The sequence below is a fragment of the Micropterus dolomieu genome, linkage group LG17 (assembly GCF_021292245.1).
Source record: "Micropterus dolomieu isolate WLL.071019.BEF.003 ecotype Adirondacks linkage group LG17, ASM2129224v1, whole genome shotgun sequence".
Lineage (NCBI taxonomy): Eukaryota > Metazoa > Chordata > Actinopteri > Centrarchiformes > Centrarchidae > Micropterus > Micropterus dolomieu.
This window is the reverse complement of record NC_060166.1, coordinates 21222553-21247390: the sequence shown is the minus strand read 5'-3', so window position 1 is coordinate 21247390 and position 24838 is coordinate 21222553. Positions and strand designations below refer to the sequence as shown.

At 40.9% G+C, this 24838-nt stretch overlaps 1 protein-coding gene and 1 long non-coding RNA gene across 2 annotated transcripts in view; both read right to left on the bottom strand.

Annotated features, from left to right (window-relative positions):
- Positions 1–19246: 19246 nt before the first annotated feature.
- On the bottom strand, positions 19247–20179 carry LOC123985682. Its single transcript, XR_006828724.1, has 2 exons — positions 19912–20179; positions 19247–19552 (listed from the first exon to the last, which is right to left on the bottom strand). It is a non-coding gene; the product is annotated as an uncharacterized LOC123985682 (long non-coding RNA).
- Positions 20180–21572: 1393 nt separating this feature from the next.
- abhd15a (abhydrolase domain containing 15a) overlaps positions 21573–24838 on the bottom strand; it is a 14054-nt gene continuing 10788 nt past the window's right edge. Inside the window, exon 3 of the mRNA XM_046073443.1 lies at positions 21573–23462. Coding sequence (XP_045929399.1) covers positions 22805–23462 — 658 coding nt within the window. The 3' untranslated portion in view covers positions 21573–22804. The remainder of the gene's footprint in view (positions 23463–24838) is intronic.

Sequence of the window (24838 nt, the reverse complement as noted above, 5' to 3'; positions counted from 1 at the left end):
GTTAAATTGAATTATTTCAGGTCAGGCCTCCACTACTATTTTACAAATATTGCGTGAATATATCATTAGCGACAAAGAAGTGTGGAAATGTGTTGCCATCCTTTCTTTAGAAAAGAAGAAAGAGCCTTTACGCTTTGCCTCCGGTGTGACGTGTATAAGTGCATCAGTGGAAACATAATGCTGCTACTTCCTGTGTCTCTCGTAACCACACAACACAGAACAATGCTGTGATTTAAGTGCAGGGGAGCAGCCTGTTAGAGGCACACATTTTCCACCCATATGTCTCACTTCAATATATGTTGCTCTTTTCTGGCTGTTCCCTGCGTCCAGTCTCTCCACTTTTTTTGTTTCTCCCCCCTCCTTCAATTGTGATCTTGCTTGCGGAGTACATAAATCCCTCTCTTAAATAGATTCCAAAAAGCAATAGGCACCTCTGCCAGCTAAAGGAGCAATCTGGAATCTATTCAAGGCAGGTAATGGCGCTCCAAAGCTGAACAGAGAGAACACATTGCATAGTTGCACACTACAACAGGTGGGGGACTTTTTTTTGCTTTGAGTGAGTGAGATCGACTCTCAAATGAAATTGAGTGCCTGAAGCCATGAGTCAGAGGGTTCATCACTGACAGACTGCAGAGGATATTACAAAAACCATCCTAGCCATTCAGGATCAGGGTATTATGGTCATGAAAGTGCTATTCAGTCATAGATTTTTTTGTAAAGCAGGTGAAGAAAATTGAGACACAGCAGAAAACTATTACATGGTAATATCTATTAAAATTTGTCTGATTTATTTCTTAAATTATTTTAAATATTGAATTTGGTGACTTGTTAGCTAATTATTGCAAGTCTAAATAATGTGAACAATGTTGAAATTCCTTGTGCAGGTAAGAATCAGTAGGTATATGTAGTGAAACAAGACTAAGAGTCATGCTGGCGGCTCTGTGAGGCTGGATGTAGGCACAGCGGTGCTTGGAGCTAATTGCTAATTGTTATATGCTAACATGAACACAATGACAATGTTAGTTTTAGGTTAGCGTGCTCGTATGATAGCGTTTGTTAATTTGGACTAAACACACAGCTGAGGCTGATGGGAATTTCAGTTTTGCAGATATTTTTTCACCAACTAAAACCAAACCAAAGCATTGCACACATTGAAATGCTGACCTGATAGTGGTGCTAGATTAAAAGTCAGAGGATCAAGTAAATGTATTTATCCTTATGGATATGAGCACCAAATTTCATGGCAGTCCATCTAATAGTTGTTGAGACAAATAACAAAAAACAGAAGAGTCAGTCTCATAGAAGCACTAGAGCTAAAGTCAAGGGATTGCAACAGTCAGTAGGATTCATCATCTGGAGATCATGAATGTGCGTACCAAGTTTCATTACAATCCATCCAGTGAATCCATCCAGTGGTTGTTGAGACACTTCAGTCTGGACCAAAGTGGTGGATCGACCGACCTACAGACCATCTGACAGCCTGACATTGCTGTTCATATAGCCTCACTGCTAGTGCCAAAAATCAGCATCTATACATGTCAATGTTTGTGAGTATCTTTTCACAGCTACCTAAATGTACTGAAAATGAAAATGAGACAGAAGATTCTGATCAGGTGAATAATTATTTTAAAATAATGTGTCCCATGTCCATGTGCTGGTGTTACTCTTTAGATCTTTGAATAAAGCTATCGTTGGACTATGATGTACACCTTTGAACAGTGTTATTACCATTTTCAAGTTTACTGACTCAGTAGAACTTTGAATTGGCAACACACAATGACCTCCTTCTGTTAGATTTCAGGCGTCTCACATACACCTATTCTTCTGTCACTGTCTTTCCCCCAGAATGCTGACACTTCCTCAGTCTCTGATTTTACCACCCCAAGTGTCCATCTGCCTCACCACTCCACAACCCATACTGTCTTTCTCTTTACAGTTGTCCCCCACACAGCTTCTCTTTTTCCAAAATCCCCACAACTAAACTCAATGGGTTTGTTGGGTTTGGTCCTCTCAGGCTGTCAGTTGGAAATCAGTCACAGGGGAGTAAGGGGAGCACCTCTGTCACTTTAAGAAATGCCTCTGGCGAAAAGAAACTGATTAGTAGTGCTGGCAGCCAACCACGTGGAGTGCTGTGTGGAGACTGAAGCCAATGAGAAGCCCTGCTGGGTGGAGGTTACAAAAGCAGTTTGAACCCAATGACTCAGCAAAGTTGGGTGCGTGTGAGATGACACTTTGCAGCGATTTAAAGGGCCAGCGTGCCGGCTTGCAGGCCTCTTAAGGAAGCTGAAAAATGCACTCTCAAAATCAGGCCAAGTGTTCACTCCCTCCCTCTTGTGCAGATAACAAAAGTATGTGGCACAGGTTGTTCTGCAGGGTTGTCAGTAAAGGCAGTGCAGAATCCATTAGAGGGCTACGCCCATCTTTTTTCACTAAGGGGACACTGTCTAACTTAGTGTTGGCCATTGGGATATACAGATGTTTGTTGTAGAATTACTCAGTGGAACCATGGATAACATCTGAGGGCCGTAAACTATAATGCTTTAATACATTTTCTCACATCCAATTTTGCCAACAAATTATCTTTGGCCAGCAATCAGAGGGTGGCACTGTTGTGACCCCTGTCTGTTTATTTTTTGAAAAGTCTAAGGCCAAGATCACTCTTTTTTCTCATCACAAATCTTTTAATCTTCTTCCCTATATTTACCTGCCACCATTTCGTTTACAGCTCTGAATTCTACATGTAAAATATTTGCACTATATAGTGCCAAAATATTAATATAGCACATTTTACACACAACTATACAATGTGCTTCACAAAGCATGACAAAAACAAACCCACATAAAAAGACAGATGGAAAAAATAGGAACATCAGTAATGGAACCTCAGTCTTCTCACTATATGAAATACTGAATGAAGCTTCAGTTCAGGGGCTCGGGCTTCAGCGAACTTCAGTCTGATACACTTGCAGTAATGGTTACTACTCTATGTCATAAAATTTGTTAATTTAGTTTCGGCCTGATTTGTATTTTAAGTCCCTCTCTGGAGAATATCCCTATAAAAGTTTTCACTTCTCACAATAAGAATCTATTCCACTCCCCACTTCCCATAATCTCATTCATCAAATATGACTGGCAGAGTCATCCTCACAATGGTACACAGATTTGCAGTTGATAATGAGTTGGCCCTTTCAGCTCTGTTATAGATTGAATGACCCACATTATGCTCTGGTCAGACACTGTTCCTTCTTCCTCTCTATACTCTAACACTGAGCAGTACGCTATTGTGAAGAAGCCAGGTCTGTGAGCAGCAGTGGAAACTTCCATTAGGCCACAGGAGACGTATACTCCTGAGTATTGTTCTGGTCAGGCCTGCAACAGTCAGCATAGCAGAGCACACCTCTGTGACAAGACAGGGGCTATATATATATATATATATATATATATACACTATAGTTAGCAGTAATTCAGCAACTGCAGCCATCTCCAGTCTCCCAGCTACCACTGCAAGACGAAAAGGGGCCCCTTAAAGGCATAGTTCACAAGCTCGTTATTAATACTACTACTACTATCTGTCCGTTTAATATGAAACTGGAGCCGGGAGACAATTAGCTTAACTTAGCTTACAGACTGGAAAAAGGAAGACAGCTAGACCTCTGTCCAAAACAGACAGAGCTAGGCTAGCTGTATGTTATTTGTCTTTATGTTAAGCTAAACTAACCAGCTTCTGGTGGTAGCTTCATACACAGATAAAGTATGAGGGTGATACCGATCTTCTCATCTAACTCAACCAAAGCAAGCCATAAGTTGTAACTTTTTAGAATACTTTACATGGGTACAGTTTATTCTCTTCATAACTTTCAGTTATGCAAATTCACAAAGTATGAAGTTTGAGATTTTTGCTAGTTGGGGAAATGGTGAGCTTATGGTGGAATTTTGCTGTAAACAATCTCAGTTGACTTGTATAGGTATGTCGGTTTGTTGGTAACTAAAGGAATGCTGGAGGGGTTATGAATGTTAAACTGAATATTTACATTCCACTATTTCTTTTATATTCATGCTATAAGGTGAATGTATGGACCTTTTGCATCACAATCATGGCAAGTGCAGATAAAGGATTAATTCTGCTCCCAGAAGATTAGACATTGGTCCAAAGTACTATCCTCCTTGTGCTCTGCTTTCTGTGCTTGTTGTGCTCTTCTGCAGTCAAGGAACTGTAACCACTGCCCTCGGTCTCTGTCACCCCTCCACGTTTAATTTGTTTGTTCACCTGAACCCTGAACCCTTTAAGAAATCACCTGCTTTCTTCACAGCTCAGGAGAAAAGGGAAACCTGTGTTTCCTCATTGACTCATGTGATCCACATCCAGCCGTTTCATAAGCTTGCTGTGGCTGTGATGTCAGCCCTACTCACTTATGTCAGTACAGACAGGATTAGCCACAAAGAGAGTTTTTTATGCATAGTCACTGTTGACACTGACCTCTAAACTTCTACTGTATAGCAGATTATGTAGGGTTACTTTACTCTTTCATATCATTCACCTACTCATTACTCGCTATTCCCCACAGCAGACATGGAACTCTGACCCCTTTGTATGCGAGGACGAGAAGGCCACAGCAATGCGCAGCCGTGCCTGAATTCCAAGAGAACAGCATTTCCATAAGGTTTATCTTGGTTGCCACATGCAGGGCCAAGGCCTACTTACTGATATGATTAGCCTTGCTCGTGGAAAAGGAACGCATTATCCTCAGACAGTCTGATCCAACCTCCATTCTTTCCAAACACCCTTATTTGTCTGATTCTTGGAACTACTAATGATGATAGTAACTGAAATGTACCTCTCACTTATGAAAAAGAAAACAAAATGAGGTGGCAAGGGCTGTTGAAGCTAATAGATGGAGACAGGCTGGCAGAACTGCGGCGACTGAAAGTGATGACATCACTCCGTTGGGGAGACTTTGAGAGAAGACGTGTTAGTGACAAGTGGTAGCTATTAGAGCTGACAGGCCACTCTCGGGCACTTTCTTTTTCAAGTGCCAGGGCTTTCTTTTTCCACACCAGCAGGTTAAATATTACTATCATCCAAATATTTTGTATCATTTTAACTCAAAATCTTATACTCATTGGATCAGTTTGTGCCAGTCAGTTAGCACCTCCAGCAATACTTAAGATATCTCCTTTCAATGCTGTGACACCATGTGACAGTATTGCGGCAGATAGACCAGCGAGATGCCTCAGCCCCAACTGGCACTCCGTTTTCCGACATGCACTCTCACGGATCAATAACCTCTTACATAACATTCTGGTTTGGACTTGAGGCGAGATTCCAGCTGACTGGAACATGTGACAGGGCTTTGACTGTGTTGACCCACATTTTCCCTTCCACCCAAGGTCCCTCCCTCCCTCCCTCCCCTCCCCTCCCCTCCTACCGTCCGTCTCCTCTTCCCACCAAGTCCCTCCATTAGCCCAAACCCCTCACTACCCCTTCACACCCTTCAGGAAAGCAGTCATATCCAGACTTGGGTGGGTCAGGCCTTTCTGCGACATGCCCAGACATGCACCCAGACAGAACGAATGACACACACGGGGAATAGCTGGTGTATGAGCAGTAGCTTTTACACAGACAAATGACATAACACGTACAGAAGTGGTTATGACATTTTTCTGACTTTATATGGTATTCCAGACAGATACGTTGTTATGGCTTGATGCTTTGGCGTTTGTTTCTGCTCTAACTGCTAGCTAATAATCAGTGTTGGGCAGCTACAGCTTTACTTTCTGGCATGTTTCAGTAATGTGATAGCTTTTTTCACTAACGAGTACTGTGGCCATTAGTAGAGATTAAAATTTGAAATTTGGTAATTACTGTACATCACAGTTATACCAGCAACGCTCATTTTGAGGGTAGAATTGTTTGCAGAGGACAGACTGTGGGATGTGTTAGCTAGTTGCAGGGGTGTTTTGGAGATTTTGCTGCATTCATGCAATGTCAGCTGAATAGGAAGAATAGAAGCATTTTCCAGGAGGGTTACCCCTAACTGCTAGCCTTGAAGTCACACCATTTAAATAGTCCAAATTAGCTTATTGTTTGTGTTTGTTAACAAGTGAAACCGGTATGGTTTTTAATAAGCTCCTATTAAATATTGGAATTGACTGAGTCAGAGTTAATGTATTTAGATTTAACTGCCAGCAATGGTGGCAGCCATTTTGCTCCAGTAATATTGACACTTAAGTTTTTTTCACCAAGTGGGAGATATTGTAACTGTCAGAAATCCCGATATCTCCAACTCAAAATTACAATTCAGAGGCTGACGTGAAAGTTTTTTTCTGACCCGGCTAATTACGGTCTGAATGATATGACATGGAAGCTGTGTTAGCTTTTATCAGAAAAGGAGAAACTAGCCTCCTGATAACTCAAAAGTTGATTTACTTACATATTAGGGGTGGAGATGGTGCAATGGATAAGACACATGCCTTTGGTGTAGGAGACCAGAGACACATCCACCAACGTGTCCCTGAGCAAGACACTTAACCCCTAGTTGCTCCAGAGGCAATTAGCAATGAGTAAATTTTAAATATTATGTCTTCTTTGTTGCCAACTAGCCACCATTAGCTTTGCCTAAATTCAGTTGAGGACTGGACTTCTCTGGAGTGCTGTATGCAGTCACTGGGGTAAGCTAATGTTAAGCTGTTAAAGGTCTGTAAATACTTCCTAACCATTAGACTGGTTGTTCCACAGTGTGTGTTTCCTATTTTTACACATTTTAAATACAGAATATAAGAGGTGTGGGTGTGATGGGTCTTTAGAGTTGTTAAAAGCAGTGATTCTCAAGTGTTTTCACATCAAGGACCCCTAAACTGACACAAATTCGACCACGGACTCCCATTTGACGCGAATTTGTCACAGGGTGCCCGCTGAAGTGTAAGAAACCCATGATTAAAAATAGTTATACATTCTGTCATTGTTACTTAAGGATGAAATTATAGTGAAAATAAATTATTCCCCTTTTTTGCTGGGTACCCCCTGGAACCCCCTCAAGGACCCCACTTTGAGAACCCCTGGTTTAAAGGCACATTTGACAGCCAAACATAACTTGCCCCACAAGAGTTTTCTAGGGTTGCTTTCAAGTTGTTGATGCTTGGGTGACTAACTGGTGTTTCCATACACAACTTAACCTTGTTGTGCCGTCAGGAGAGAAGGGAGCTCATACTATATGTTTTGAGACAGACATATAATAGATGCAGCAGGTTGCACACTGTATTGTCTCTGCAATGATCTCTGATGTTCTTAAAGCAAACAATCAGACAGTATTACAGCATGAGACGAGCTTGAGTGAGGTGAACCCCTTCCTGGTTTCCTGCCACATTAACCTGTCTGACTTTGCATTACAGTAAGCTGATTAAGTCACCACAGGTGTCCTATTTAAGTGTTTGTTTCACTAAAACATCCTTAACACAAGTGCCCCTGAATCTTGTGAATTTTTCTGACAGTTTACCCTCAGCTGCTGAGTGACAAGTGGTCTCCGTGCTGATAAATAACTCTTTTTTGCAACCTCGATCTTTCTGAGCATATAACTAAACAAGCCAGGCCAGGTTTTCCACTGCGTAATCATGACTGGTGCTGGCGATTCTTTTCTGCTGATACTTTTGCAAGTTTGATTCATAGTGGGTCTACACTGGTTTGTACTGCCTCCAGGAAATAGCCTAAAAGTCTGACACTGACAAAGGCTTAACAACCTTTACAACCTTAAACAGTGTCACTGTCATTCATGTACCAGTCAGACAGTAGACTCAGTGCTAGTTAGCCTGTGGATACTATTCCTGGCTACCTAAGGACTTTGTCAAGACTCCCAGCTACAGTTTGGACGATAGACAACTTTTAGTGACTGTTAGTGTTAATAATGTTTTTGCATTTTTCTTTAAATACTTTTAAAGTTCTAATAAACTCCAGGTAATTTCTTTTTTTCTGCTAATGCCATGGTGCAGCATTCATTCATTGTGAAAATAATACATACATAGCATCAACACACTTCTTGATTTCATGTGATATCAGCTTTATGTTGCCAACAGCTTAATATTTTGAGATGATAATGATGCATCCTGCACTACTTCCACTCGACACCCGCATATCATGTTAGTGTGCCCTGCACTCTGGCCTGAAAGGTGTGCCCAACACCCAGTACTCGAAATACTTGATACATTTAGAGGTCCAGATCCGGGTAAATAGGCAACATAACACTTGAACTTCCTGCACTAATCTTGACTCATCTTGATGGAAAAATGTAGTTGAGTGTTCTCCTTTATAACATAATTAACATTCCATAACTCATGATAAATTGTATTTTGTCTTTAAGTCATCTGCTTGGTTACAGTATGTGGGTAATTAGGAGACAGTGAATTGCACTGGGCCTGCAGTTACTTCTTTAGGAAGTAGCAGTGACTCAGAAGCTTGCTTCCTGCTTCTATAAATAACCAGTTATTCACAGACTTGAACATGAGGAGCCAATCAGACTACAGAACCATGTCTTTTATTCTTGTTTTATTATAAACCTAAACAGTCTACGGCTTGTTAGTATGAGAAATAATATATGAGAGAAAAGAGTGGTTTGTACTTCTAAAATCTAATATTTGATATTGGATTTAATATTTAATCAGATGTTTTTAGTCTAAGTTAAGGTTGAATGTAAAGTTTGAAAAGGTTAAATGGAAATTTTCTGTTTGAAGCCTGATTGAGAAAATTTTTTTTTAAAAGCCTTCTATAGGACAAAGTTTAGTGAAATCTTTTTAAACCTACAGTAATTCAAGTTCAGAAATATCTCATTTGTCTTACCAGCTCGAGTAGTCTCAAGTGTCATTGTTTAGTCTTTGTGGGCCTAAAAAAACAAATACATTTGAAGCTCTCAAAAGTAATCAAATTGAACTCTCTGTAAGTCTCAGGACAGCTCAATTCCCAAAGACACTAGTTCACATTCAGAACCAAAATGCCCATGAATGCAAATTAAGAACAGTGACATCTTGAGGCCACGCTACTTTCCTACACATTAATGACTTGTAGTGTGAAAGAAAAGAAGGGAACCTGAAGGGAGAAGAAGAATGAGAGGAATGAAGAACTGGGGGCAGAGGAGAAGGGCAGGGTGCCACCACCAAGGTGGGTGGTGCCGGTGGTGCGTGTGTGCGGCAGGACAGCCAAATGGACTATGATGAGACACGTCAGTGAAGGAAGTGAGAAAGAAGTCTGGTATTTTTCCAGGGAGGATTTCTCTGCACATGCATGCACACACAAACGCTACTAACTCACACACTCCTCTAACCTCTCATCTGTCACCATGTCCACCATCTTGGTTTTACTTACTCATTTCCCATCCATCCTCTTATTCCTCACAATGTCTTCCTCTCAGAGCCTTGCATGTGCTCCTCTCATTCCTTTCCCCCATTCCTCCCTTTTTACTTTTCCCTCCCTGTCTTGCCTCTTCACTCTTTCCACTTTAATTTCCCTCATCATCTCCTACAATTCTCTCACCCTTTCTCCCTCAGTACTCCCTCACTCCGCCCCGTCTCTAGTCTCCTCCCGACCTCCCCTTCAGTCCCCATCTGTGGCCCTCGTCAGAGCCGTCTAACCCAGACAGGCACCAAGGGCAAGGAAACATCCTCCGGTGACGCCATGCTAAAGCACACACTGATATGACAGCTTTAGACTGCAAAACTGTCTAAGGGAGAAGCTTTTGTTTTCGTCTGTACAGTATGTGAGCCTCTTGAGACAGATGCAATATCTGTGTACCAACATGTATGTGTTCTTGTGTGTGCTTCTTTGTGGAAGAGAATGCATCCTGGAGTCCATTTTGAAAGCAGCTGCTCATGGGCTGTTTGCTTATGTAAGCCTGTACTGTAAAACACAGAAGAACAAGAACAAACTGGCTGACCGGGACAAAGGCCCTGCCCTCACTGCTGCACTGTCAGACGTGTGTTTTTCTGTCTGTCTGCATCCAGGAGACACAAAATGAGACACACACAAAATGAAAAAGAGCAACAGGGAAAGACAGTCTGACTCCTCTGGAGATTAAGGTACTGTAGGGTCATACTGTACAGGACTGGTGTTCTGCAGATGAGGGAAAAGACGAGCCCTGCTGCGCCCCGGTAGCCCACCTGCTGCTCTCTGGCCCTCATCTGCCGCTGCTTTGTCATACAGCACACTGCCTTGACTCCACGGGGTGCAGAAGGAGAGAGGAAGAGCAAAAACAAGATAGCATTACAGGCAGAAGGAATTACAGTGAGGATACAAATGGGAGAAAATCAGAGAGAAGTTTGACGTATATCTCTAAGCTCTAAAATCTGGTCCAACAGCAGCTGCTGCCTGAAAAAAATGCCTCTCTTTTTTTGTGCAACAATGTATCTTGCAATCTAAATTTCCTTCCACTACTGAGTTGTTTTGTTGTATCATGAACACCGCTGTCTTTTATTTCCCTGAATTGTTTAAACTGAGATGAAATCAGCTAGGATTGACTTGGCTTGTCCTATGCTCCTGTTCTGAGAGATGCTTTGGTTTTAGTTGCCAGGGATGTTTGGACTGTGTGCAGAGACAGGCTAACTGTCATGCTGCATTAGGTCTTACAGTGTTTAGCTGACTCCGATTTAGCCCGAAGGAAAGGTGGTTACCTCCCAGAAACCTCATCGTACAGAGAAAAGGACATGCATACACATGCAACATGTGCAGACCGAGAAGCACGCACTCACACAGCAGTACACTCTGACAAGCAATACGACACAATCACTGTGGCCTCTCTTTTTCACCATCATTTCCCTCTCTTTTGTCCCGTCTCTTGTCCCTTTCAGGCCCAACAAGAAAGAAACTAGCCCACATTAGCTGGTGGATACATTAAGCTAAACTGCATCAGCAGAGAATGGCCACACCCTGTATAAGCCATGTAACGTGACAGCTGAATAATTTGCTGCAGGCTAGCCACAAATACTTCAGCTTGAGTCTCAGATACTTGTACCTCACTTGAGGTGTAAACACGGAGAGGGAGTCAGACTTGTTGAAAAGGTTATTTTTTAAGTTGGCTCCTTTTTTTATTTTGCAGGTGGTTAAATAAATGTTTTTAAATATTTGACAGTGAGGGCAACAAGCAAACCTTGAATGAATCATCTTTACAGTATTTGCATAATCATACTGTGAGACTGACATAGATAGTGATTGCCGGGTTAGGACAGGTTTCAAGTCATTGGTATGAGGAAATATCTGAGTTTTGGTTTCCCCTAGTAGTGCAGACAGTGTCTTGAAAACAAATTGTTTGCTTAACAAGAACCATTTGTAATTTTATAATTACAATAAAGAAATAAATAATATATAAATTAAAAGAATTTGTGAAATACTGTAATTGCTCTGACTCTTTGCTCACTCACTTTGGAAAAGTACGACACAACACCCAATAAAGACTACTGACATCACAAAACACATATCTACAGGTTCAAGAGCTTGGAAATTGCAGACTTCGATCATTTTCAACCTCCTCCTGGTCTCCAATAAGGGGTAATGTTTATTTATGATTGTACTCCTTTCTCTATCACATTTTAGGCTCACATTTAGAAATCTGAGCTTTTCAGTCTAGGCACATATTGTATCACAAGTCAAGAGAAAACAGCAACAACAATGCAGATGAAATCACATTTTCAAAAGCATTCAGCATGAAATGGTACAATATCCAGTTTAGTCTTTGTTCAAATTCCCAAGGTTACCAAAAATAACTGGTACATTTGCTTTGTGTTGTCCCAACACCGATGGAAAACATGTTTCCTCATACTTTCTGATGACCTTGGAATGAACCAGTTGATCAGCTCAGATTTACACTTGCATTTAATCTGCTAAAGCTGAAAGCTTTTCAACCTGCCCCTGTTAAAGCCGGGCACACATAGAGCAGAAAAGACATTTCTGAATGCACTTGTTCTAAAACTACACTGTATTTATCATTGTTTAAATGTGATTTAACAACACAAGTGCAGTACAATTCATTGATTAACTAAAGTTTCGGAGTAGGTTACATTTCTTGTTTTGTGGCAGTGAGGAAACAAAATCTTTCCTCTTGTTCCTTGTACTGATACTCGTGTTATGTTGATACTAATCAGACATTATTTCGCCCACAATTGGCAAATCATGAGATCTCAGCTTGGTTTTTGTTTTATGGAGCTGTTTAGGTTCTTACTGACCCCATCTTGGTTTTGCATTTTCAGAACATAGCATGTCACTCCTGCATGCACTGACACGCCACATGTGGCCCATTGTCAGTGATCAGGCCATCAATTATCTATTGATTTGTGGATCAAAAGCAGACACAAAATGAGTAATCTATCAAATAGTTTTTTATGGTGTTTCAGATAACATTTGATGAGGTTTATTTGTGTAATCAGTAGCTGCATACACACTGTTAAACACATTCAATTTTTTAGTTTGTTTTAATTTGATTTCATTGCTAATAAGTTGCAGCATTAAATAAACATTCAGCGGGATACATTATTAGACGGGCCACAATCCAAAGTGAGCACCCACACAGAGGCTCAGAGTCCAACCACATGGTACACTAACATACCAATGAGCACCAAGGTACACTGTTCACATAAGCTGATGTTAAAAGGCAAACACATGTTCTATTACATATCAGGTATGCAAAGAAAACAGTGGCTTATATTCAATCACCAACACACCTGCAAATTAAAACAGAAGGAATACTGAACATAGAAAACAAACAAAGACTGAGTTTAGAAACAATTCTACAAAAATAAGAATCATAAGGAGTGAGAAAGACATCATTCATTACAATGTGTAACTGAAAATCATTTCAAGGCTTTAGAGCTCAGATTAAAGAACTCCTTATTAACTAATTCTACACAGTACTATACAAAGGTGCTGCTGTCCTGTCTGTTTTTTGTATTTCTTTTTGCTGTGGTCACTTTGCTTCATGACTTTGTAGAGTGGAAAGAATAAAAGTCATATCAGCAAGTCAGTAAGTATATCTGTTTACAATCAATTATATTATGTGGCTTGTATCATTGCAAGTAGTTTTAACTAAATCAACTCGCCACGGACAGCTCAGTTTGTTCACATCTCTTCACTGTACAGTCATGTGACATAAAGTAACCTTTGCAACACATTTCATGAATGCAGAATTTCCATGGAAGATGATCTGTTATTTCCTAAAAAGTATACACTTAATCAAATGCCTTTTGTTACTCCTTTTCATCTGCACAGTATTTATGGCCATGTGTGAGTCCAATTTGTGTGACTCAGCAGATTTTTCAAACTGCCATCTTAATTTATTCCCCATTCGCTGACCTCTAATTTCAAACGAGGTGCTAAATATATAGACAGTTTCCAAGCCAAAAGCTGGGATAGCTGCGTCATTGTGTCTGTCAGAGCAGCGTCAACCCCTGGAGAAGTCAGAGCGTGGAACATTCCAGACAAAAGACCTTGTTGATGCTACCATCTGCTGGCTATCACAATGCTATCTGCAGCCAAACAGGAGGAGGTCTCCATGGCAACGTAGGTTGACATGGTTGGATAATTTGGATGGGCAAGTAGGTCGAGTGATCTTGATAAAGGCATCATTGTGAAACCAGGTCACAGGGAAGCAGACAGACAAACAGTATTTAAAGGGTTATGGATGTAAAGCAGCAATGAATAATGATGAGATCAGAACACTGCAGTGGTTTTCTGTCCTTATCGTTATCATTACTAACAGACCACTTCTCTTGGTTTGATTTACCTTTTGCTCCCAAAGCCACTTTATTACTTTGGAAGCAAAATGTCTTTCTGACCCAAACATTTTCCTGAGTTAACTTTTAAAACTAACATTTGCTGTCATGAAGTTGGCCAGATAAACTACTCATCAATACCATTTTAAAAATGATATTCCTGTAATCCCAATAAATGTAATAGTTTCTCTTGGACCCTATCATGCCATAATGTTACATCAATATGTGCATACTCTCAACAAAAATAACTAAAACAATATGTATTTTAAATCAAGGCCAAATCTGGACAAATATATTATTATTATTTTGGTCACCAAGGACATATCAGTACCTATTTTTAATTAATAAGTATTACAATTTCATTGTGAATTGAACACTTAAACCTTCTTCTTAGAACCAGTAAGATTTTGCTATTCCCCATAACATCCACAAGATGGTGCCCCTGATCAGAGTAATTTTCTGCAGGATGTTCAGTTTTCATAGCTGCAGCTTAAAATACTTCTTACAGAGAAGAAAATGAAAAATATGAAAACAATAGATCCCAGGGGCATTCAAAATTAATGCTTAAGTAAAAATATAACTTTAATATGTCATGTTACATTAAATGGAAATCACAGACACTTAAACTTTTATAATAAGAGGTAATGAAGCTGAGAGTTTTCTGATACAGCTTGATTGAACAGCTAAGTGGACCATTTCAGCCTGGGTCAGCAGTCTCAGGTTGTGTAGCCCAATTCATTAACACATGACGGGACATGCTCCCTTGATAACCTGACTGAACTGTGCCATGGTAAATATTGCATTAGAAAAACTGCAGGTGTATTGTAAATATTTTACAGTCTCACATTTCATTAAAGATTGACAGTGCAAATGACTTGTTATGTATTCAAGGAGTAAATTTCCCCATAATCATAAAATATGGTGGAGGCTTTAAATTAGTTACTTAAATTCAGCACTACTTGTGGTCAATGTAGCTCAACTTTCTCCTGAATGTCAAAGGTCATCAATAAGTTTGTGTGTGGAGCTCCAAAGCCAAGAGCCAACATGTCACACAGAATTAACAGCACGGACAATATATAAACCACAGTAGATCTACAATTTTATTACCTCTTCGCACTGTAACATCGGAACCTGAGATACAATAAACAGAAAACTGAGATTCACGTTAAGTAAGAAAAGGAAGGATTTGTCTCTTTCTTTTATCTGTCCGCAACACTATCTGTGTTTTATTTATGTTGTACACACATCTAAACACCAGGAAGACAAGACGTCCTCTATAATCATGGCCCTTTTACAGTGTAACTCTTTTGGATACTTACAGAGAAACCAAAACACTCTTATTCCTTACTTGTGTGTTACCATCCAAACCAAGAACAATTTTGCGACCCAAACCTAAACATCTGTTTTGTATTTTTGTTGGCCTGCTGGTTGCTCTCTCTGGCCACATTTAGTTGCCTTGGCTCTGAGGGGACTCTGATAAGGTAATGGATTTAGCAATCTATAAAATGACTGTACAAAATCAGACATTCCTAGTATTTTCTGTCAAACAGACATAGAAAAGCTTTTGCCATATCATCCATTACATTTTCTATAATAGTGAAGGCCAAACGCTAACAAAAGGAGTCCAGAATCAATTTTGGGAGGTGTTTTTTGAATGCACAGTGGACATTCATTTAATACGCTGACCAAATATTAGTGTTTTGTCGCTCCTTCTTGCTCCTAAACTGATTTCAGGTTGATTTTAGGATGAGTGGCTCAGTTCTGAAAAGTGGTTAGACTCTAAGCCTCTGTGTGTCAAACTCACTATATAAAAACATTCAGTGAAGACACTGGTCTTCAGAAATAGTCTTTGTTGTTTGTATGCTGTATGTAAAGCCCATCATGTATCTACAATGTCTTAAATTAAAAAGAGAAATGCATCAAAGGAATAATTTTGACATTTTGGGAAATAAATTCTCACTTTCTTGCCAAGAGTTATGAGAAAATTGATTCCTCCCTCACGTATGTATGCTAAATAGTAATAATAGTGCAGCCAGGTTAGATTAGCTTAGCATACAGACTGGAAACTTGGGGAAACCGTTGGTGTAACACTTGCACAAGTAATGTCAGTTACACAGCAGTATCATACCTTTTTTAATGTATGCTTACATTAGATGTAGCGAAGGGCGAAAGCAGTCAGCCTACCCAGATTCAAACCTGGGGCTATAGGGTACTAAACATGCAACTGGAACGCAACACCAAAGAGCCAGGCTCGTTGATATGGCGGTCACAGCACATTCTCAACCGTAATGATGGTACATAGTCACACTGCCTTCCCCAGTGCCAATGTTTTAGTTCCAACCAGACCAAAATCTACAATTAACCTAAAAATACTAAGACACACAAGGTTTAAGTAAATTTAGTAGTACATCATTTAAGATTAGGCAAAGCACTGATTTACAGTTTCAACCGTCCCTGGTGGCAACACCAGCACAGAAACAGTAACTGCCACAGCAAGTTTACTTCTCTGCAAGACCCCCTGCTCATCCAAAGATGACAAGGAAACATTTTTAAATGTCATCCTTACCACTCACTAAGACCATAACGCTCTGTGTTCTGAATGGTAGCTCTCTCTTAAAGCCACTGGTAAATGCCACCATAGACGCACCAAAAAAACCCCGAAGAAGCCATAACAATAACTTACCAGATAGTAATGCCAACTGCAGATACGCATGGCCAAATCACAACCCCAACAGGAACACTTCCCCCTAATTGCCTAGTTAAAACTTACTAACGCTCACCCCTAGTCTTCATGTGGCTTGTGGTGGGTATTTATGCACAAAAAAACAGTGGATTTGCAGAGCAACCTTGATGTAAGTACCCCACAACATCACACGAATGTGCCCTGAGACAGCTGATACTAACCACATCACCACAACTCTATGAAAACAACAAACTGACACAACCCAAAAGGGTAAATGCCACTTATACCTAACGGGGAATGCCTGTAAAAAGCGAATCAAAAACACAGTTACACCTACCCTCAGGCACTAAAGCTTCCTGCAAACCCAACACATGATGCATCTCCTAAGACAAAGTACAAAACCAGCACACAGCTAGACCAAATGACTAATCAGCAGTGCAGTGACACCATGCACCTAACAAGTTTTACTGCAACTGCACCAACCTTTAGATGAGCCCCCCATTTGTTATGACCTTGCTCAAAAAGCCACAACAAAAGGGAGACACACCATGGTAAAGAGTTAATAACGTTTATTTAACAAAAATAAGCCAAATTAAGAGCTTTTTCAAACTGACATAATTCAAGTATGAGGTATGTAGTTTCAGTAATGTCTGTGCAGGATGATGGTTGCATGAATGTATATGGGTGAAGGTGTTGTAGTAGGCAAAAAACAAGGTAAATACCACAAAGCAACAATCCAAAAACCAACAAAAAACAAACTTAAGGGGAAACCAGGGAGCCGACCCACAGGGAAGTCTGACCTGGTCTCAACAGCAGCCTCCTCCAGCATGAGAAGACAGAGTTATAGTCTACACTCAAAGACACTGGGCCCAGGTGCTTTCAGTTACCATAATCAGATCTTGATCTACAAGGGAGAGAGAGATAGGCCACACCAACTCATGACCCCACAGGGCATCACACACCAAAAGCTACTGGTCATACCAGGGTCCGTATTCCTAAAAAATCTTAATGTAAAGAGTAGCTCCTAGTGGAACTGGGAAAATGCAACAATGCAGCATTGATGATTTGGGTCTGTCACAACCTTCTGTAAGCAGAGTGATCACACAAACAATTACAGCACTTTCAGAACCTCTTATTGTGTCGCAGTTCATTTCGTTTCCACTGGACATTCCCTGCATTTATGAATATAGCAGGCTTCTCTGGTGCGCACAAGCAGGGGGAACCGTTAATAGTTTGTGCTATACGCTCCCACATTTGCTTCTTGCCCCGTGCTGTGACACCCGGCCTGAATTTTCCTTTTAGAATGGCCTTGTGTTCATCCACTAACTGGGCTAACAGTAAACACTGTTCCTCTGTCCAGTTGGGCTTTCTTGCCCTTCTTGGTTTTGATTCCATGTTTGATACATTAAAACCAACATTCAAACCACCACTTAAATAGACATGCCAGCAATCAGTGTAATTGGAAAGAGTGCAACAAGTTTTATCATTGTAAGCCAATCATATACTTTATAGGAAATTAACAGCATGGTAAATAAAAAACAGGATCTATATACACATATACAATGTGTGTGTGTGTGTGTGTGTGTGTGTGTGTGTGTGTGTGTGTGTGTGTGTGTGTGTGTGTGTGTGTGTGTGTGTGTGTGTGTGTGAGAAGGGCCAATAGGAAATATTATGCATGTAATTTCCAAAGTGAAGGCTTAGAATAGAACCTATACTTAAAATCACTCTTTTTTACCTTCTTGGACAACCAACCAATCACAGTCTTCAAAAGATTGTGTCATACATAGCAAGGGGCTCAACTCCGCCTCCTCACTAAGAGTCTCAGAGTCCACACAATGGTAAGCATGGAAAAGGAGTGTAAAGTTCACAAGTGTACATTGATATCAGCTCTTAGTGTTTGTATATGGGTGATTTAATGGGAATGTAGATTTTTCAGATCAATTTGAGAAGTACCTATGATCTCATTCCACATTTTATTGTGTGTCATGTAATGGGGGGAACTGGTCTTCATCTTGACTCAGTCTCACCCTCCCTCTATCTTGGTCTCAACTTGGTTTCAGCCCCTAAAAGTCTTGGTCTTGTCTCGGCCTCAGTAAACTCTGGTCTTGGTCTTGACCTGGTCTCGGTTTGGGTGGTCTTGACTACAACTCTACTACTTAAAATGCTTTTCTATTATATGTTAACTGTATAAATGTTTGCATTAACGAGTCTCTCGGTCCCCATTTTCACCTCCATTAAGATCATAACGCAGTAACCATTGTGAGTTTATGAGATGATACGAACATCTTCTTCTAGTTGTCCCACTTCAGCAAATCCTAACAGAGTGTGTGCCTCAATGTAGAGAATCTATGAATTAGTATAATCAAAGTGATGTCAGGGGATGGGAATGTCAGGTTCTTTGTTAATTAAACAATCATTTTAATTAAATGAGCCCCTGATCACTGAGGCAGACTATTGGATCTGAATTGAATAAGCAAAGCGGGAAAGGGCAATTCAATCTTAATTGCTACATTTGCCAGAGGCTGATGAACGTTTATTGCGGGGAAACAGTGTCTGCTTTTGGTCATAAATTCTTAGGCCTAATGTCAACAATAAAACAGGGTTGTATACAGTTTTTTTTGCATGGTATACCCTGCTGTCAGGTATGCTCTTTTCAACATGTGTTGGCCAGATTTATTTCCAGTAATAAAGAACCACATACTTTCCTTTCTTTGAGGTCCCAGAGGTTTATTGTTTGTCTGGTAATTTCAAAATACGTATAAAGTAGTGTGCCAACATGTAGCCTCTGTTGTGGTGTGGACAGAGTGGACCCAAATGCAACACTTAAGATTAACAGGTTTTATTAGGGGAAAGAAGGGGTTGAGGGACTGGAGTTAAGGGAGAGGTGGATGCCGGGGAAACGCAGGCACGGGGAACTGAGGACACGGAGACCAGAGAGCTGGGGGACACTGGGGGCCGAGGAAGAGAGGAGGCACGGGAGAACTGATCAGGGGGTTGGTGGAGGAGTGTGGTGGCAGGCTGACTGGGGAGGCACGAGGGACAGCCGGGAGGACGCTGTGGGGGAGGCCCGAGGGGAGAGCGCAGGTGAGCGAGCCCAGCTGACTTGACAGAGGACAAGGGTGAGTGAACCTGGGGAGAGACAGACAAACAGGGTTAGTGACTCAGGCAAAACCAAGAACAGGGAAACAGAGAGCATGCAGGTTACACGAGAGCTGGAGTGATCAAGTGGCACTGGGTTAGGAACAAGGACGATCAAGCAGGGGTCGACTGGAGAACCGGGGTAGAAGTACTGTCGGGGATGAGGCTGATTGCTGGCAGGTGTGGCAGGCAGAGGAGGTGGCTGACGAGATGCAGGTGCAGCTCGTTGGCTGGGCTCAGGAGCAGAGGGAGAGAGAGAGGAAGAGAACACACAGGAGGAAAGGAGGAGACACAAACAGGCAGGCCAAAATACCAGGGGAAAACAGAATCACACCAAAAAAAACACTCACCGTCAGCCGGGCTGCCACCACAACCGCCTCAAACACATTTTCAAGGTACTTAAAAGTACTTGAAGTTCCTGAATGACCAAGAGAGAGAGTTTGACTTATTTTTTTAAATTATACATGCTTGCACAAAATGCACTAACTGGTACTGGTGAGCATAATATTATTTACTGTATATTGGACAGACATGTTGGTGTGCTCATTAAAAGCACAAAAATATTCACACTAGTGATAAGATCTATCTGCAATGACAAGCACAGTCTTTACTTGCCGACAGCACAGTATAATACAGTACATTTGATTATGAAATACGTTTTAAAGTACACTAAAATACTGCGTAATAAAATGTAATAATAAGACAGATATCATCTATCTATTGTGCATCTATTGAACACATCCGTGGCGCTGATACATGCTTCTAGTCTATTTTCAGTATATTTGGCAAATGTCATACCTGCATAAAGGTATCGATGAATCTGTACCCTATACATGAAGTGAAAGGCCTCTGACACAGATTTTGACATTTCTTTGAAAGAATAGCTGATATTTAAAGTTATTTATTTAAGACCAAAGAAATGTCAGTTTAAACACGTGATAATGGATGATAAAACACAGCTGCTCTTCCCTCAGCAGTAGCAATTGTGATGATAACGTGATGGTTGACAGTTACAAACAGTGTCATTATCATGGCTCGTCTGTCTGTGTGTCAGTACACCTTTTAATGATTACCACATGGGAAATGAGATAACTTTTGAAAATGCGTTTCCATTCACACTTTTGGAAAAACCCATATATTCAAAATATTTTGTACTCCTGTTGAGTAAGATGAGTCAGAATCTAACCCCATTCACACAACATTTTGATACTGAACATGGAATTCTGTATTTTGCATGCAGCCAGGAGGACCTGAGGATCAAACCATCGACCTACTGATTGGTGGACAATCCACTCTACATTGTGAGCCACAGCCATCCATACACATCACTTTTTCAGGTTACTTTTTAGAAGTGTTATATGTATTAATAATGAAGTCATTTACATGGGATAGACACTGTGTGTGTGTGTGTCACAGGCAGTTTTTGTTTTGTATGAGGCTGTGAATCTTATCTTGTAGAAAATAAGTGTATAACAATACATGTGTGTGACAGCTGACAGCTCGTTTGCATGTCTGTATGTGTGAGCATTTCTGTGCGTGTCTCTCTGTTTAGTGTATGTGTGTGTGTGTGCGTGTGTGTGATGGCGAGGATATGTGTGTTGACAGTGTGTCTGCCAGCACACATTTTGTGTGTGTCTGTGTGTACACTGCTGTGTTCCAGCTGTCTGAGTGGATAAGGCTCAGTGGGTGGACAAACACTGCAGTGAATGACACACACACACACACACACACACACACACACACACACACGCAATAGCTGTGGGGAATGTGCTATAAGAGGCAGTGTCTGTGAGCATTGACTCAGCTGGGGTTTGACAAGATCACAACTATAGTACAATGTGCTCTAAAATTAAAATGATTTTGAGCAAAATAATTATAAATTGAGAACAAGATTATTTTATTTATTATTAACATGCTGGTATTAATATGGAATTTACTTATCTGTTGTGGAAAGATTACCTTTTTAAATGCTTTAAATGCTTTTCAGGACATACAAAGTATACAACTCGAGTTTGTCACCTTGGTTCATTTATTATACTTTAAATGTTTTAATTCCATCACATATTATAACACATCTAACAGGTGTAAAGCATGTTCATAAAACAACAGAAGAAAACAAAAATCAGTTGACAAACAGCACTTGGTAGTTTTGTGTCATGACACATGTATGCTTTCTACTCTGACCCTTGGCTTTTCCATGCTAATTAATCTGTTGAGCTGCCCTTGAACAGTTTCTTTACTGAACACTTTCAACACACTATTTCATTACTTTGTGTAATTTGAATTTGCATAATTTGCACAAGAATGATAAACAAATAACATTTTCAGGGACTCGAGAAATGTTTCAAACAACATTACACTGCTAAATCTCAACCGCTCCATATCAATGCGAAACCAGACACCCTCACAGTGTCGCCACTATCAGGTCCTGAGTAGCAGGGAGTTTAAATGATGACACAGGGAAACTCAAAGTGCTTCTAGCCACCCAGCTCCTTAAAATGTTACCTCATGATGCAGACTTTCCTCTAAAAGCTGACTGGGAGACAATCACATCACACAAGTTCCTCTATTTTGGGTATCACAGGATGTTTTCCCATACAGACGAGAACGTTCAATAATACACACAGTAGACTCTGTTAATGAGTCCAATAACACTGGATGAGTTTATTAATTAATGAGTTTATTTAATAAGACTTTAATTAGTTTTGCTCCCTAATTAATAACCTTTCAGTGATGAAAAGAAACAGATACAGTAAGATTCAAGGTTTCAAATATCCCAAATGATGATGCAGGTGTAGCAAACGGAGTAAAGTGTGAGGCAGAAGAATGTGTGTGTTGATAAAACTGTGACAGAATCCTTCAGTTTTAACAGCTGGCAGTGAAGAGATTTGTATCAGTCTGTAGAAAAATATTTAACCGCCAATCTTGAGAGTTTCATGTCAAGTGCTCGGCAGTTAAACATAACAACTGTGTGCAAGCTTGTGGCCTGTCATGATGTTTTTATTTCTATTCTAGTGTTTTATGGCTCACATCCAGCATGTGAGAACAACAAACACTGTCTCTCATTTAAAGGTACTCTATGACCTCAGTACTTCACAACCGCTGCACTTTTGTAGTTTTGGCTATTTTAACACTTTGTAGCTGAGTGTCACATGGGCAGAGAACAACCTGAGCGCTTCACATCCCAAATCCAAACAATATCAGAAGGCATCAGTGTAGTCCATTAACTTCCATTAAGATCCCTCATCGTGTATAGGACCTCTGCCAATTGTAAATGGCGTGGATATTATGGGAACATGCTGGCATTCGTTTACATGTACTGACGCTGCGGTGGCGGAAAGCCCTTCCTCCTGCCCCTCCCCCCAGCCCCCTCCTCCTTGCAGCGAGCTGCTTTGCTCTATCCTCTGCAGTAAAGAAGTCTGTGGTCGCCCTGAAGAATTCCAGCAGAGCTTTGTGGCTCCAGTTGGTCCCACGGCTCCCTATCCCACTGTTCGGCGCAGCCGCAGAACTGACTCCAAATGCACCGGTGGCACTCCCCTCGGACTGGGTGGAGAAACCACAGTGACCTCCACGGTCACTTAGGAGGAGAAAAAAATGTGGGTTTGTCTCAAAGAGTTCCAAGGGCACCGTGGATTGGGTGTCACCGCGGACAGGGTCATCCTGAGCGCACACACTCAGAACAGGAATAGCCACTTCGTCCACATCTCTCAGGGGTTCGTTGCGTTCCCAGTAAGCATCCCAGGCACCTGACGTATTGCTGCTGCAGCTGCTGGTGGTCCCTGTTGGTGCTGCAGAGTCCACATGTCCAACTTGACAGAACAGCGACTCCTCCAGGCCACGCAAGGAACAGCTAGAAAACAGGGTGTCTGTCTGTATGGTCTCACCCAGCACCGTCTTGTACCTGTGCACATCATCCGAGTAAACACACACACGCACAAAAAAGAACACGGACAAACAAATAAACAGATAACAAGAGAAAACCTGTCAATCAATTTTGAAGAGCAGCATGGGTCTCATATTCCCTTCGTGGCACTGATTCGACATACTTCACCTGGGTCACGATGTCTCTTAAAATCAATGACTTGACACTGAGCAGGCCATCCGTTGCTACAGTAACTTGATTGTTTCCTTAATTGTCTGTGCCTTTCAGTAAATGGTTAGTGAGCACTTGCATCTGTTTATCGTATAATTCACCTTTTGCTGTGTGTTGCTTTTGGCTGACTGAATATATAAAATTTCCTTGAGTCAGTGTATTCTGCCTAAAGTTTTCTAATAGTATACTTTAATGCAGCAGCCTTATGAAAACTTATGTATTTTATCATCATCTTCTTCACACTCTGTGTGACATACAGTGCACTGAAAGAAGAGAAGGAGCTGTTTATATCCTTCTGTATTCCAAAACTCATTACAGGTGCTGGTCATATAATTTCACTATCATCAAAAAGTTGTTTTATTTCAGTAATTCAAAAAGTGAAACTTGTATAATGTATACATTCATTCCACACAGACACATATATTTCAAGTGTTCATTCCTTTTAAGTTTGATGATTATAACTGACAACTAATGAAAACCCCAAAATCAGTATCTCAGAAAATTAGAATATTGTGAAAAGGTTCAATATTGAAGACACCTGGTGCCACACTCTAATCAGCTAACTAACTCAAAACACCTGCAAAGGCCTTTAAATGGTCTCTCAGTCTAGTTCTGTCAACTACACAATCATGGGGAAGACCGCTGACTTGACAACTGTCCAAAAGACGACCATTGACTCCTTGCACAAGGAGGGCAAGACACAAAAGGTCATTGCTAAAGAGGCTGGCTGTTCACAGAGCTCTGTGTCCAAGCACATTAATAGAGAGGCGAAGGGAAGGAAAAGATGTGGAAGAAAAAAGTGTACAAGCAATAGGGATAACCGCACCCTGGAGAGGATTGTGAAACAAAACCCATTCAAAAATGTGGGGGAGATTCACAAAGAGTGGACTGCAGCTGGAGTCAGTGCTTCAAGAACCACCACGCACAGACGTATGCAAGACATGGGTTTCAGCTGTCGCATTCCTTGTGTCAAGCCACTCTTGAACAAGACACAGCGTCAGAAGCGTCTCGCAAAGGCAAAAAGGACTTGACTGCTGCTGAGTGGTCCAAAGTTATGTTCTCTGATGAAAGTAAATTTTGCATTTCCTTTGGAAATCAAGGTCCCAGAGTCTGGAGGAAGAGAGGAGAGGCACAGAATCCACGTTGCTTGAAGTCCAGCGTAAAGTTTCCACAGTCAGTGATGG